We start from the raw sequence: 15,821 nt of genomic DNA, 5'->3' as shown, positions 1-15,821 counted from the left end.
CACAAAACTTCTTAACTCGTTCTCTACCACAATAATAATTTGAGCCACATATTGTCTCCCAATTTGAGTATCAAATGGAACCCAAAGTTTTGGAATTAATGAACTGATGAACTAGATATAAACAATAATTTTGATATCATAATTAAAGGAATATGAGTACTAAATGAAGGGTAAAGAACCATCGGTATATAATTCATGAACTATAATGATACCATTCAGGATTTTGCGAAAAAGAGAATGAATAAACCATTGGAATTTTGAAATAATTGCATTGGTAAAAGAGAGAGAAGGAGACCCTGAATTTAATTAATGCCATTGGAGGAAGGGAAAGAAAAATAAAATAAATATATATTTATTTTAATTATAATAATTTTTGGGACGCGGAAAATTTTGAAATTCAATATGATTAATTTAAAGATTCGGACTCCACAGACTCCACAGACTCCACAAACGAGAATTGAAAAACCCTAACACGTCCGGAAGTACCTTCGTCGCCAAACCCTTCTGGTGATCGCCGTCCACTTCCTTTCCCGGACCGCTCTCTCCAACTTCCTTCACCGGACTTCCTTTTGTCTCCTCCAACACAGACGCCGCCGCTGATTGACGTTCCGGCGATAGCGGAACGACGACGCACTCATCGGCCATCGGCGGTGGACGTTGAACAACAGGCAGAGATTTGTCAGTAGCTTGACGGCCGATTCTATCTCTCCTCTTTCCTTTTCCAGTGTTCTTCTTCGGCTTCTCGCCGCTGGTTAAATGATCTTCAAACGCCTCGATCGCCTGGTGGATTAGTTCGCGATTAGGAGAGGAGTCCCAGCGGCACCAGTAGGCAGTGTAGCAGTAGAAGCAATCGCAACTAAACATAGGAGTTTTATGATAACCAGTACTAACATTACTGTTTCCGCCACTGATCGAAGCTTTTTTAGCCGATTTCTTCCTGGAATCGTGAGTGGAGGTGACTGCAGAGGATTGAATAGACCTCGCGATCATGTAGGCCAAGACTTCACGCTCATCGAGAGAAAGAACTGCAACTAGTGCTAAAATGGCGGCCGGAAGAAGCTTGAAGACAGAGGAGGAAGATGAGGGCGGCGATGACGACGGCGATGGGTGCACTTTACCTTTGTGCTTAATCTCCATGGGAGCTTTCACGGAAGAATGAGAAGAAACGGGGAGGAATTACGTAATCTTCTTCGCTTCTTAAAGAGAACCTTCTGTTTTATTATTTCTTTATTTTTTATTTTTTATTTTTAGTTACAATATTTTGCTGAACTTATTATTATTATTATTTATTTTTAATGACATTTAATTTTTTTTTTTATTTTTTTGCTAAATTATATAAATGTGGATATATGTAGGCCCAACGCAGAGTGGATATTTTCCGCCACCCCACGGCTGTTTATGCGGTCTTCGCCGCCGCGGACGTCTGAGATTTCCGAACTCTGTGTCGCTTTCCGTTCGAGCGCCATCGCAGCTCGTGGTGGCGTTGTGGAGATCTCGTCGGAATCGCGTGGTCGTGGGCGTTGCCGTTGACGGAGGATGGGAGGAAGGAAGCGAAAGAATAATGTTTTTAAATTTTTATTTTTACAAATTAAATAAAAACAAATATCAGCTCATATTTATTAGTAATTAAGGAAAAAAAATTATTAAAAAAAAAAAAGGAACTAAACCTTAAACCCTAAAAGGAGCGAAATATTAACCAAAATGTATTGGACAAATAATTGAATTTCAAAAGAACTTTTATTTTTTTTATTTTTTAATTAAAACATATTTTCTTTTCCTTTTTTTTTAACTAATATAATTTTTTTAAAAAAAATTGAAAGTAAAATAGTAAATATATATATTAATTATTTTTTTAAATTAAACTTTTTAAGTATTTTAGTTCAAGGACTTTAAATAGGGCTGATGTGGCAGGTTTATGTAGGAAGATGACTGATGTGGCATTTAAAATTTTAAAATAAAATAAATAGTTTCCCCATCAAATTAATTAAATATAACTTAATTAAAATATTCACTTATACTTTTGTTGAATAATAATTAATTAGAAAATATATGCTTGGAATAAAATAAATAAGGTTTTCTAATTTAAGTACACCTAAATTTGTTAAGATATATATAAAATATTAGAAATTTGATGTAATAAAATTATTAAATAAATTAATTTTTGTATTGACAAAATTTAATTTGGTATAAATAAGTAATTTAAAAATGATTTACAATAAATAAAGGATGGTAATAAAATAAAATTAGGTTATTACAAAAAAATGAATTGGAACTAAGAGTTTTGATTGGCTACGGTGCCTGACTGATTTGTTCTTCGAGGATCCAGCCGTGGCGCGTGGGCGCGTATCTTTATTTACTTTTTTAAAAAAATTAAAAGAATAGGAATATTAGCCATTTATTATATATCAGTATATATTATAAGAAATCATCCACAACACGCTTCAACAAAAAATTCACGTTAATAACTCTAGTGTTACCAATTTTAAGCTATAGGGACGTTCTCGAGGTAGGGTAGGGAAGGTAGCTCTCTTTCTCTTGTCCGCACGAACCATTTTATTTTTTTTGCATAGTGCAATTGTGAAGTCCCACATCGGTTAGAGAACGAAACCTTACTTATAAAGGTGTAGAAACTTTACCTAGGAGATACGTTTTAAAACCTTGAGGAAAAGCTTTAGTAGGAAAAATTCAAAGAGGACAATATCGGCTAGTGATGAACTGCTTGAGTTATTATTGAAATTTCTTGTCAAATCTCTCGAGATTGGAAAGAGGGTTTATCGTAATTTCATTTCGAGAAATTAAATTATTACAGATAAAAGTAATAAAATGGATTAAACCTCATAGAATGATTATTTAAGTTATTAAATTTGATCAAGGATATGGTTTGAAAGAAAAAGGAGGCGCGTGTGAAGACGCGGCGGTGATGAGAGTGTGTGTGTGATGATGGGGTTATGTGCTGACTGCTACACCAGACAGTGAGCTGGCATACACTGCTCTTTCCGCTTTTCTCGGACAGAGCGCTCGAGAGTTTCGTACGGTCACACCGGTTTTTCTGCCCCCCCTTTCCATTATTATTATTCCATTTTCCAACCCTTTCTCCAAGACACCTAAACCGCTATTCGAACCGGTTCGGCTTGGCGGTTTATTTCCAAATTTTAAAAACCGAGTTTATTTGGTTTATTTCGGTTTTTATTTTTTCTAAAATAAAAAAAGCAAACCTTCAAGCGGAGGATCGTTTTATATTAAGAATCTTAAGCTACAACAAATAGTATAGCTATTGACATTAATTTCGAGTTTGTAATCTTGCTGTAGCGTAAGTAGAAGTAAGATCGATCAAGCTCACACACCCACAAATTGTATTAAACAAAAAGATATAAAGATTTACGTGGTTTGGAGATAATAAATTCTTCTACGTTTGTAACTTAGAAGAATCATTTTGTTTCAAATGTTCGAACTGACTTATTACACAATCCAAGGTCAGGAATGTAAAGGTCAAGACTTCGACCTATTACACAATTCAAGGTCAAGACTTCGTCTTTTGTGGAGATTTGAGATGATCGAGATTAAATCACGGCCACTAACTCCTTCTGTGGGGAGACTATAAATACCCACAAATTATCTTGTAAAAATCAAATTTGTGACGAATGAAATTGGTCTCTCAAGTTGAGACGTTCCCTTATAAATTTGAGCCTCATTTTTATTATTGAAACTATTTCTAAGTTTCAAGCAATTCTTGTAGTTTGCATTCGAACCATTCAATTAAGCCTTATCAAAGTTCAATTATGAACGGACTTAATTTAGAACAAGATTTCAAATCTAATTCTAGGTTTATCTCTTGTTTGATCCGAATTTTAGATAAGGATTCTTGCCTCAACAAAAACTTGATTGTTGGACGGAAGATGAGAGTTGCTTATCAATAACCAAAATATTTGCATGTGTATTTCTCCTATTCTCATACTACAAAATCTCACTTACAGAGTCCCTCTTAAGTGCCTTTAGACAAACACAAAATGACGATATTAAATGAACTTTTATACATGCATAGAAACACTAATACTCATACAATGAATCAAAGTATTTATAAATCTAAAAGATTCACAAACCAAATCTTCACGATATTGTCGTCTATTAACAACTAGGCAATTCAAAACAGTCGTATAAATGAAAAATTATCGGTATTTATTTCATTTATTATTATTCCTTTTTAATATTATGGATGGTTACCCATTCCAAGTAAACATTTTATTTTTATTTTTTAAGGAAGTATGTAACTAAATGGGAATGTTAGATAGAAGCATAGGATTCTTTTGGTTGGTGGGCATTTGATTTGTTTTAGGTATGTGGTAAATGTGTGTTGTTTTGTTGTCAATAAATTGTTGTCAGCCCTCCTCTCTTTCTCCCTCTCTTCATAACTATGCCTCAAATTTACATTATAGAGATGAATACAACACATTCTCTTTGCCCAAACTCCCTACCAATTATTGGCCTTCTCATCATCTAAAATTGCCCTATTCGTTCTAATTCTATACCTCGATCGTAGTTTTCTTTGCAATTCTCGAGTTGGGTAGGGTGTCAGAGTATGTCCTAAACAAGTTCCATGATGACCAACATTAGCCATATACTTTGCCTTAGTTGTTGACAATATAGTTTTTTTCGGTAAGGTGGCATTCATACTAAATGTACAAAAACTATCATTAAACCCATGTCATGTAAGAGATCTTCTTTTATATTGATCTCTTGTGTAATTAGAATCTCTAGTAGAGAGAGATTTCTACACCCTTATGAGAAATACTTTGTTTATCTCACAATCTACTAAGGAGAACGAAGCATTCCTTATAAGATTGTGAAAATCTCTCTCTAATAGATGTGTTTAAAACTAAGGATGACAATGATACATAACGTAACAAAACGGACAAGATTTGGTAACAGTAGGCTTGAGCTGTTACAAATGGTATCTGAACCAAACACCAAATGATGTACCAATGTTAGCGAGATGGATATTGAGATCCCATATTAGTTTGAGAGGGGAACGAAGTATTCTTTATAAAGATGTGGAAACTTCTCCTTAATCAATATGTCTTAAAATTGTGAGACTGACGGTAATATGTAACAGGCCAAAATGAACAATATTTGCTAGCAGTAAGCGTGCACTATTACAACCATCACTATTATAATTGAAATGAATCTATAATAGAAGGATTTTTAAAATTTTAGAATTGTTTCATTTGTTAACAACATAATGAAAATTTTGTTCCAGCACAACATAATGAAAAATTTGTTCAATGCTAGAAAAGAACTGAACAATCCTTTAGATAAGGGTTGATGATCAAACCAATTCAAGGAAACCAGCCAAACTGACTTAATTTGATGGGTTATTGTGATATACTATAATATCTTAGGCCCACCACTGATCACTGACAAATAAAATATTACGTACCATTATCAGCTTCACAATTATAATTATAAAACGCATTACTCGTTATGAGAAATGCTCCATTCTCTTCGACAACCAATATGGAATTTCACAATTCACGCCTTAGGAGCTAGCATCTTCACTGACACCCTGCTCATAACCTCCCAAGCCTACTGCTAACAAATATTATCCGTTTTGACCTGCTATATATCGTTGTCAACCTCACGATTTTAAAACACATCTATTAGAGAGAGATTTCCACACTCTTATAAAAAATGTTTCATTCTCCTCTCCGACCAATGTGAGATATCACACATGTACTACATACCAAATGGAATGATTTTAAAAAGTTAGATAGAAATTGACCCATACCATAACAGTTTTCACACATTCAGATAAAGGTTATCAGAAAAGAGAATAATCTTAATAGTCAAAAGAGAAAAAGGTCCATTTTATCATATCAATCCATTTACAATATGGTTCACCAATGGGCAGAATAATATAATGTCTTATCCCAATTCCCTCATTGACCATAGACTATAGCTTCTACCGATAGAGCCTAGGGGGTAGTGCCTATCCCCTACCCAAATCCAATCCCTTTGTTCTCACCAAACAAAAGAATGCATAAAGTGGATATAAGTGGCATGAGAAAAAGAATAAAGCTTGCCTTTTAGCATTAAAAAACAAAAGGATAAGGATACAACAGCAGAAAGATGATGCAGTATTTCCTGGAATTTGGACTCAAATATGACCAACCCTACTACACTACAGTGTCTATACAGGCACTCTCTCTTCGATTAAGAAATGGTAAATTAAACAACAACAACATTAACATTAACATCCAAAAATTTGGAGAAAAAAAGGCCGAAAAACTCACAAATAGCTGCTCAACTGCAGGCGCAAAACCTGCAAAATGTTAGTCAGACAAAAAAAAAATCTCTCTACCCCCCCAAAGAAAAATGGAAAGCAATGCAACCCAGATTTTGATTTCTCCCATCTTGATTGCAAGCCAAATAATACCCTCAAAAATAAATTAAACATGCTAAATTAATTCTCTACTCGAAATCTAAGCCACAAAATTGCAGAACTGAAACCTCAAAGTACCATTGCCACTTTCTCCTGTGAAACAAACGAAGAGCAGTTGGCGATGAGAGGTTCGTAATGGTCAGCTCCCGCGCCACACCAACCTGTATACGGTAATTGTTTGTGTATACCATGTTAGCAATAGGTGATGATGATAAAGAAAATGTTAGCTGCAACTTTGGAGAGATTGGCCATGTTGTTCAATGAAGAATGAAGGTTCTTTCATTACCTGTTCCTTTCATGAAAAGAAAGAAAGGAACTTCGCAAATTTCACTCCTGGGACGGTGTGGAAGAAAGAATACACAATTTTCTTCATCAACCATCGCGTCGGATCCATGTGCTTGCACCTTCAAGTTCATACATAATTCAAGGCTGTGGGTCAGAAACTTTCAAAACAAATTTTAATGTAATATAAGTTCGATGCTGTAAAAATAAGGTCCTTTCAAGATCTAGAACCCTTTATGGAAGAAAGCTTCGATTCACAAAGCAGTTTAGTTAGTTACCCATCAGCATGAAATTGTAAACCAACAACAAAAAACTTGGAAACAATTCACATCTCTAAAATCATGAATGAAATTTCTTCAAGAAATTTGAATATCTCAACTCAATTCCAAATAGGAATCATCTCATAAACATGTACAATTTATTGTCCACACTTAGGCTAAGAACTTTTCTGGAACAAAGCAGTTTCAGATTCACCTATTTATATGTACTATAAGCAACCATCTTGAACAATTTGTCAAACATCACATGCCATGGAAGTTCCAAGAGAAACAGGATTATCAAAAAGTTAAAGACTAAAAAAGTCAATGACCTAATATTATCAAACAAACTCGTGAAAAATCAAATGTAGTCACAATGGAAGACAAGAAGAAAGGGTTCGGTTGGTTCTTTAACAGTAAAGACAAGAAATCTTACAACGTATATCTCACGCTTGAACTCTGTTGCGAGACATTCAATCGCTATGTCATCCCCAAAGGCTGCGGCGTGGCCCTCTCTGTTCTCGTCCACAGATAACAATCCGTCCTCTGTGTATTGCAGAGTAACAATATCGTATTCGTCATCATTGGACCCGGAAATTGACATGTATTTCGCCCAACTCGCACCGTCGTTAATCGGAATACATCTTTCTTTGTAAATCGACTCCGCCGCCGTTTCTCTTCAATCGGAGCAAACAAAATGAGATACGAATACATGGAGATAGGCGCTATTGCCGTAAAGAAATTTTGCGAAAAAACAATCTAGATCTCAGGATTATCGCAGCCTAGATGTGAAAATTTGTTATAGAAGACAGATTTCAGATCCAATGTAACCAAGAATTAATGATACCTCTGCATGCCGAGTTGAACGAGCTCATCGATAGCTCCGTCCAATGCCGGCCGATCCTCTTTCTTGGCCAAGAATTTGACCTCTTGAACCACATGGATTCCCCATCCATTTTTCAGATCGGGAGAGTAGAGGTGCCGAATCGCGTCATTAATCACCTCTCTCTCCTCCAATCTCGCAGATCCGAAATCCTCCGAGAATCGCCTCACCGACCGCCGCCGGAGCTCCCGAGCGTCGACCTCACGCGCCATACTCATAGCTTTATGAGAAGCCGTAAACAAGCAGTTTCCATCAGAAGACACCTCACCACCATGCGAGAGGCGAAACACCGCAGATCTCAACGGCACAGAGGAGGAATCAGCACTATCCTCCTTCGGATGCTTCCAGAGAACGCCCTTAGCATGAAGTTTCTGAAGCTGCCGCCTCTGCTGGTCTTCAAGGCCAAGAACATCATCCCAAGCAGTGGCCACAACGGCCGTCGACTGGTCCAGAAGATCTAGAGCTCCATTAGTATCTATACCAGGGGAAGAGTTCTGGTCCCGCCAATTAACGGCCGGTGAGGTGGTCGGAAACGATTCGGCTACAGCCGTGGTGGAATCACAAAGTAGCTTCCCCATTTTCGGAGCGGAAATGACTGTAAAAGCAACGATGTAGAACCGTTTCGGAGGTTTTTTTTTTTTTTTTTTTTTTTTTTTTTTTTTTTNTATGGAGCGGGATTGTATATCTTGCTGATGTGCCTTTTCTTGTAATTCAAATGATCATTTGTCTATCATTTGCCTTGGCTCTATTTCACTTTATTTGTTCCTTATAACACTTAATTCCATCATTAGAATGAGAGTTTTTTTAATTATTTTTTTTGTGGTGTGCCTCTCTTCTTTCTTCCAATGGCGACGAAGTTGCAGAGGGGAGAGAGAGAGAGAAGAGAGAGAAAGGGTATGTTAGGGTTAACGGATGGATATGCGAAGCAAACGAAAGAAGACACGTGGACCAATCCACACTCTCTTTTAAAGGCGCATTTAAGCATGGATTCTTTCCCCCCATACCCCAACGGATTTATTTGCTATTCTACGCCCTTCATATCTACCATTAATATATTTATTTATTTATTCATGGCATCTTCGCTTTATTTCTTTCGGTAATTAAAATTAAAAATACTCTAACGAGACAACAATAAATAATTTTCCTTTTTTGAAAAAATAAGAAAATATATTTTATAAAAAAGAAAATATATATTATATGGAAAAAAGGGTGGTAGGTGCCAGCCTGGCATGACAAATGTACAGCAGCCCCACTCAGCTGGAGCTGACTTTGAAACATTTTTAAAGGGCGCAAAGCCGATTAGCTGCCTCCAGCTCGGCTCAAGCCAATCCGTTAACCCAATACTTTCCTTAACAAGATGGTGTGATGGGCCCAGGCCCATTGGGCTAGTATTTTATAACAAAAATTATTAAAATATATATTTCTCTCTTTTTATTTGGAGAAAATAATTTTTTAAGTATATTATTTTTTATTATAAACTTTTAACTCGGTAAAATTCGACTATTTTAATCTTTACCTTCTCATCGACTTTTTTTTTTTTTTTTACATTTTGTTTTAAAATATTAAATTTTAAAACATATATTTAACACAGAACAAAAGGAATTTTAATGGAAAAAAAAAAATTAAAGTTTGTTTTTATTAACATTTGTATTTCTATTAAAATTAATTAGTAAATTTAGCAAAAAAAATAAATAAAAATAATAGCGTTTAAAGTAATAATTAATACACCTCATTAATTTATCGTTTATTTTAATAATTTATTTAAGGAAAAAAAATCACAAAAAAATAAGAAATTATAAATTTAAGGTAAAAATTATAAAATTTGACAATATTTTGGTAAAATTGATGGAATAATGAAATAAAGAAGAGGACAATGATAAGGGCTGACATGGCAGATCTGATAACTGTCTGGATGCGACACTGCATACTTTCAAAATCATGCCTCCACGTGGCATTGTCAGCAGTCTGTCTTTTCCACGTTTTATTCTTTTCTTTTTCATAAAAACAAAATCTCATTCTTTTCGAATTAAATTAGGGAATAATAATATTTTTTTTTAATTGGTAAATATATAAATTTTCATTTTAATATTTCAATTTCATTAAATTGGATTATATATTTAATAAAATGTTTAATAACCTTAACTATTCTAAAACTCACAATTTTTAAAATTAATTTTTCCAAAATTTTAGAGAAACATATATTTATAATTTAAACTTCAAATTTCGGAATTATATAAAAGCAAAAATTATATATAAATAATGGTTTTTTTTATATATTTATTTATTTAAATTAGGCATTTTCGTGGGTAATTTGGTTTTTGCAAGCTTTAATTGATAGCTGATTTTGTTGACTTTTTTCCTTTTTAAGATTTTTATATTGATTTTAATTAGCATTAATTATGATTTATAAAGTCAAATTAAAAAAAATGTGATTAAGTGCAAAGTATCTAAAATTAATTTAGTGGAAAAATGTTTAGTTTTATAGGAGGTGAAATTAATATTTCCCATTAAATTTTTATTTATTTTTTATTTTTCCTAATTTTAAATTTGGTATGATTAAGGATTAAAAAATATGTGGATATATAGAAAAATATTTAAATTAATGTGGATAAAGTAAAAAAGTAAATGAGTGAAAATGACAGTGAAAAGGGAAGCAGTAGATTGGATGGGTAAAAAAGGGTAAATTAGAGGAGTCAGATTCAGTGACTATGTACTGTTTGCCTTTTAAATTCTGAAAAAAAAAGCTGCTGTTTTCACATCTAATCTAACTCTCAAAACTCTGTTTCATGTCCCTTTCCTTTTTTTTTCATTCCATTTCGAAGACAAAATCAAGCGTTTCGATACGAACGATGAAATTTCGAATAAAATGATTGATAGAAATCGAGAAAAAAAAAATGATGCAGTTCCAAGAGTTCTGTCTATTAGACGTTCATCTTATACTAGTTGTAAGAAAGGATTTTTCTTACTTGTATGTAGATTGAATTGGGTCGAAAATTTATTTTATACACAACCTAGAATTATTTAAGGTTAGTTCGGTTGGTGGACCCGAGCAACCCAAAATTGAATTCACAACCCAACCGTCTATTTTTTAAACGAGTTATTGAGTTATATATATATATATATATATACTCGTCACCACCCATATCACAAGCTGATCGGCTTACTTTAATAGAGAAAAAAATGTTGTTCCTCAAAGAAGTTCCCGACACCGTCCGCTTCCTAGAAGCATGAGTGACGAAATTGAACGAAAAAGCCGAAGAAATCAACTCAATGTGCAACCACCTGGATGGGTTGTCAATCAAAGAACTAGTGTTTCAAGTGGACTCGCTCGAAGAAAGAGTTATTCCTACGAGCAACTCAAAACCTGCTGGTAGCCTTGATAGCTATGTCGTGCACAAGGAGACCTGCTAGTAGCCCTGATAGCTCTGTCGCGCACAAGGAGAAACGTGGTGAAAGTTCAATGAGTTATAAAATACCATGATGAGGTATATATATATATATATATATATATATGTTAAAGAAATAAAAGTTGTGGGAATAAATTGGAAATTAATTAAAACAGTGAAATTGAAAATTTTGTGAAAGAGAAGGCCTGCAGCGAGGCACGTGAGGGTCCCAAAAATTCCTAGACAAACTTATATATATATATATATATATATATATAAATATATAAATTATATAAATATAAATAAATGATAATTTTCTCTCTCTACACGTGCCTGTGATGCACGGCACATGATATGTGGCAGTGATTGAAGCATCATTTCCACTGCCTCCTCCCTTTTTATTCATTTTCTTATGCTTCTACTCCCTCCTCCTATTATTATTATTATTATTATTTTCTTTTTCGTCCTTTTAAAAAAATATAATTAATTAATTAATTAACTAATTAACCTTTTATATTTCTAACTATAACTATGACAACTAAAATAATTATAATAACAAATTAGTTTGTAAATTAAGTTTTAGTTTTTTAGTTTTTTTTTTTTTTTTTTTTTTTTTTTTTTTTTTTTTTTTTTTTTTTTTTTTTTTTTTTTTTTTNCTTATTTTCCTAATTAAAAATGTATTTTCTTTTTGTTTTTTAATTTTGACTAAGAATTTCAATGTATTATTTAAAAAAAAAACATAATTATTAAATGCCGATAATAAAAATTAAAATGATACGAAATCAAGTCATTTTCGTTTTCCTCCCCCAACCGATGTGGTATCTCACAATCCACTTCCTTCAGGGCTTAGTGTCCCTATTGACACTCGTTCCCTTGTATAATCGACGTGGAACCTCCCAATCCACTCATTTGGGGCCCAATGTCGTTGTTGGCATTCATTCTTCTCCCCCAACCGATGTGGGATCTCACAATCCACCCCTTCAGGGCTTAGCGTCCTTATTGACACTCGTTCCTTTGTCCAATCGATGTGGGACCTCCCAATCCACCATTTTGGGGCCTAACGTCCTTGTTGGCACACCGCATCGTGTCTACTCCTTTCGAGGCTGAATCTCCTCGTTGACACATCTCTCAATGTTCGGGTTTTTCCAAGCCCATTGTCCTATTTGGGTTTTTCGCTTTCCATAAGGTTTTTAAAATTAATTATAAAAAAAAAAAAAAAAAAAGTGTTATGGAAGTGTTTGGATCCGTCCATAACTCTTCCGCCAGCTGAAAAGCCGCCTCCACCCAACCAACTTGCTACGCGGATATTCAACAAATCTCATTCCCCAAAACAGAAACTCCATCGCTCCAGCTCTCATCTCCTCCCACAAAATTCCCTCAAATCTCATCGCATCGCCAATATCACGATTACAACAACAACAACAATCCATTCCACACTCCACAAACACCCATCTCTTCTTCTTCCTCCAATTCCCCCAATGGATTCCTGGGCTTCCATCCCTGTTCACGATGAGTACCAAAAGCTCGTCATTAGAATGAACCCCCCAAGGTATAATGCTCCACTTCTTCGATTCTTTTTTTTTTCTTTTTTTTATGCCTTTCTTTTTCTTTCTCTTCGGATTTCCTCACCACGAATTGGGTCTTCGATTTCTCTCGTTTTTAGTTTTTCTTCGCGGCTTCTGAATCTGTTTGTTTCTTTTTTAATCGTCGATTCTCAGGGTGTCTATTGATAATACCTCGAGCAGGAAGGCCACTTTGATTAAGGTATTTGAGGAATCGATTGATTTTTGTACGATTTTTTTGCAATTGGGATGGGATAGAACAGGATTCGAGTTTTTTTTTTTTTTTTTGCTGTTTCTGATTTGGGGAATTTTGTAGGTTGATAGTTCTAATAGGCATGGCAGTTTGCTGGAGGTGGTTCAGGTTCTCACTGATTTGAATCTCATAATTCGTCGAGCTTACATTTCTTCTGATGGTGAATGGTTCATGGATGGTAATAAGCTTTTTTCTATGCCTGTTTTTCTCTCTTTCATTTCAATTTCTGTAATGTTGCTTTGCTTCTTTTTTCTAGTTTTTCATGTCACTGATCAGCATGGGAAAAAGCTCTGTGATGATAGTGTGGGCGAGAGAATCCAACAGGTACATTTGAAAACTCAGATTTTAGTACTGAAACTTCCATTGAATCTCATTGAATTGATGCAATATCATGCTGGTTAATCTACAATAGTTTCTCTAGAATTAAGAACCAATGGGAACTGAAGTTCTTGTGATTGTGATTGAGATGACCCATTGAAGGGAAGAAGTAGATAAGAGAGAAATCAAGGAGTGTTTTGGTCAAATTACACTCAAATTGAACTTAACGTTTGGATTTAGTTGCTGAACTGTTTTGAATGAGGAAGAACAGACAGTAAAGGTTATGATAGTTGTCTGTGTCTGATTTATGTCGAATTGCTTTAGCATAATTTTGTGTGGAGTCATGTGAAAGGCTGGTTATGCTTTATGTTTGAGTTCACTTATTGGATGGAAAGTAAAAGGTTTCTTGTCTCAGTCACTAGGGCCAAGGGCGCGTAGTTTCAGAACATTAAGGAGGTCGGTAGGTGTCCAAGCTGCTGCAGAACATACGACGATCGAATTGTCTGGACGAGACAGGCCAGGCTTGCTGTCTGAGGTTTTTGCTGTTCTTACAGATCTCAAATGTAATGTAGTAGCTGCTGAGGTATGGACCCACAATTCAAGAATGGCTTCGGTCGTTTACATCACTGATGACACGAGTGGAATGTCGATAGATGACCCCGATCGGTTGTCTAAGATTAAACAGCTTCTCCTCTATGTTCTTAAAGGAGATAGAGATAAGCATAGTGCCAATACTGCTGTTTCAATGAACTGTACTCATAAAGAGAGGAGGCTGCATCAAATGATGTATGCCGACCGTGACTTCGACTTGAATTATGCGAGTTGCGGCGAAAGCTATCAGAGCAGGCCGCTTGTGACAGTAGAGAACTGTGTTGAGAAGGGATATACCATTGTCAACCTGAGATGCCCCGACCGACCCAAGCTACTTTTCGATACCGTTTGCACCCTGACTGATATGCAATATGTCGTGTACCATGCAACCATCATTGCTGAAGAGCCCGAGGCTTATCAGGTCGGTCCGAAGTTGTTGTGTTTATCGAACTTTCCAACTTTTTCTTGGCAATCCCATTTGATAGAAATATATGAAAATTTCAATCTCTCTAACTTTCTGGCAGGAGTACTTTATCAGGCATGTAGATGGAAGTCCTATTAGTTCAGAAGCAGAGAGGCAGAGGGTTATCCATTGCTTGGAGGCAGCAATTAAGCGACGAACGACCGAGGTATTTACACGAATCGGAGTGAACTAGTTAGTTAACTCTTATCACATTACTTTTGACTGGTTTTATACAACTTTGTTATTTGTACTATAGGGTATAAAACTCGAGCTTTGTAGTGAAGACAGAGTCGGGCTTTTAAGCGACGTAACGAGAATATTTAGAGAGAACGGTCTTTCTGTCACTCGAGCTGAGGTTACCACGAGAGGAAGTCAGGCAGTGAATGTTTTCTACGTGACTGATGCATCAGGAAACTCAGTAAGGAGCGACACGATCAAGGCAGTACGAGAAGCCATTGGACTAACAATACTCCATGTGAAGGACGAGGAACGACAGTCGAAGTATCCAACGCAGGAGGGGTCGGGATTCTCATTGGGAAACCTGTTTCGGTCGAGATCGGAGAAGGTACTTTACAACTTGGGTTTGATAAAGTCATGTTCATGAGGAGTAGTAGGAAGTAGGAAGAAGTAATATTGATGTAAATAGTAGAATCATCATCATCATCATCATCATAATCCTTCAGTAAAACAGCAGAGGTTTCAAATCAATGGTTGTTGATACTGAGACATGGCTTCATCAATCAAAATACATGGCTTCATTTAGATTCTAACTTGTACAATCATAATAATGAAGGTACATAATCAACTCAACTCATCATTTTTCTCTCTTCAATATACCGAGGACATGTATCCTAACTGGCTAAGTTGAACTGACCATTATGGTCGAGAGATATCGATATCAAATTTCTAATTTCTTTGTTGAGAACGTGTACGTACCTTAACTGGTTAAGTTGAACAAAACCCTATTGCATCTTCGTTTTTTAAAGTTCAATATGAAAGGTTGAGAGATATCAGATTTCTAACTTTTTTTTATCGAGAATGTGTACATACCTTAGCTAATTAAGTTGAACTAAGCTCTATTTCGTCATATCTTTAATTTCTTTGTTATCAAATTGAGGTATAAAGAAAGGAATTTGATTGAAGAATGTTGAAAGTATGAAGAAAAGAGGGAAATTGGGAAAAGGTGAAGTTAGAAGGAGAGGATGTTGGGTCGCTTTCAGAAATATTGGTTGGTTTATGGGCTGCAACGCAATTTCTCAATACACGTGTCTTCATCCTGTCGGCTTTACCACTTTCCAATAATTAATAACACACCCCGCCTTTCTCTTCCCTTTTCCCCTTCCCCCCACCCCAAACAACCCGTCACTTTCAACTTTTTCCCCATTTTCCT

General features: G+C 35.3%; 3 protein-coding genes across 4 annotated transcripts; 1 reads left to right on the top strand and 2 right to left on the bottom strand.

Annotated features, from left to right (window-relative positions):
- Nucleotides 1–379: 379 nt before the first annotated feature.
- On the bottom strand, nt 380–1,180 carry LOC111791162. The gene has a single exon (XM_023672403.1). It carries the CDS (start codon nt 1,135–1,137, stop codon nt 412–414), a length of 726 nt encoding a protein of 241 aa, XP_023528171.1. The 5' UTR covers nt 1,138–1,180; the 3' UTR covers nt 380–411.
- A 4,875-nt stretch (nt 1,181–6,055) lies between these two features.
- Nucleotides 6,056–8,516, bottom strand: LOC111791523. 2 transcript variants are annotated; one of them, XM_023672904.1, is made up of 5 exons: nt 7,823–8,516; nt 7,412–7,652; nt 6,723–6,840; nt 6,515–6,597; nt 6,056–6,431 (listed from the first exon to the last, which is right to left on the bottom strand). In XM_023672904.1, the coding sequence occupies exons 1-5, from the start codon at nt 8,434–8,436 to the stop codon at nt 6,327–6,329; spliced, it is 1,161 nt and encodes a 386-aa protein (XP_023528672.1). In that variant the 5' UTR covers nt 8,437–8,516; the 3' UTR covers nt 6,056–6,326. The 2 variants fall into 2 exon arrangements, with proteins under 2 accessions (XP_023528672.1, XP_023528673.1); XM_023672905.1 differs by having other exon boundaries at nt 6,056–6,597.
- A 4,008-nt stretch (nt 8,517–12,524) lies between these two features.
- LOC111791536 (ACT domain-containing protein ACR4-like) lies at nt 12,525–15,296 on the top strand. Its single transcript, XM_023672920.1, has 7 exons — nt 12,525–12,793; nt 12,963–13,008; nt 13,123–13,237; nt 13,316–13,383; nt 13,793–14,389; nt 14,493–14,597; nt 14,688–15,296. The coding sequence occupies exons 1-7, from the start codon at nt 12,723–12,725 to the stop codon at nt 15,033–15,035; spliced, it is 1,350 nt and encodes a 449-aa protein (XP_023528688.1). The 5' UTR covers nt 12,525–12,722; the 3' UTR covers nt 15,036–15,296.
- The last annotated feature ends 525 nt before the right edge of the window (nt 15,297–15,821 follow it).

This window comes from Cucurbita pepo, chromosome LG03 (assembly GCF_002806865.2).
Source record: "Cucurbita pepo subsp. pepo cultivar mu-cu-16 chromosome LG03, ASM280686v2, whole genome shotgun sequence".
NCBI classification, from domain to species: Eukaryota; Viridiplantae; Streptophyta; class Magnoliopsida; order Cucurbitales; family Cucurbitaceae; genus Cucurbita; species Cucurbita pepo.
This window is presented reverse-complemented; position numbering and strand designations above follow the sequence as displayed.

Coding starts and splice junctions, on each gene's coding strand:
- LOC111791536 (XM_023672920.1), top strand. CDS start 12,723: ATGGATTCCTGGGCTTCCATCCCTGTTCACGATGAGTACCAAAAGCTC. Junction 13,009..13,122: donor GGAAGGCCACTTTGATTAAG/GTATTTGAGGAA, acceptor GGAATTTTGTAG/GTTGATAGTTCTAATAGGCA. Junction 14,598..14,687: donor TTAAGCGACGAACGACCGAG/GTATTTACACGA, acceptor TTTGTACTATAG/GGTATAAAACTCGAGCTTTG.
- LOC111791523 (XM_023672904.1), bottom strand. CDS start 8,436: ATGGGGAAGCTACTTTGTGATTCCACCACGGCTGTAGCCGAATCGTTT. Junction 6,598..6,722: donor TCTTTTCATGAAAGGAACAG/GTAATGAAAGAA, acceptor TACCGTATACAG/GTTGGTGTGGCGCGGGAGCT. Junction 6,432..6,514: donor CACAGGAGAAAGTGGCAATG/GTACTTTGAGGT, acceptor TTTATTTTTGAG/GGTATTATTTGGCTTGCAAT.
- LOC111791162 (XM_023672403.1), bottom strand. CDS start 1,137: ATGGAGATTAAGCACAAAGGTAAAGTGCACCCATCGCCGTCGTCATCG.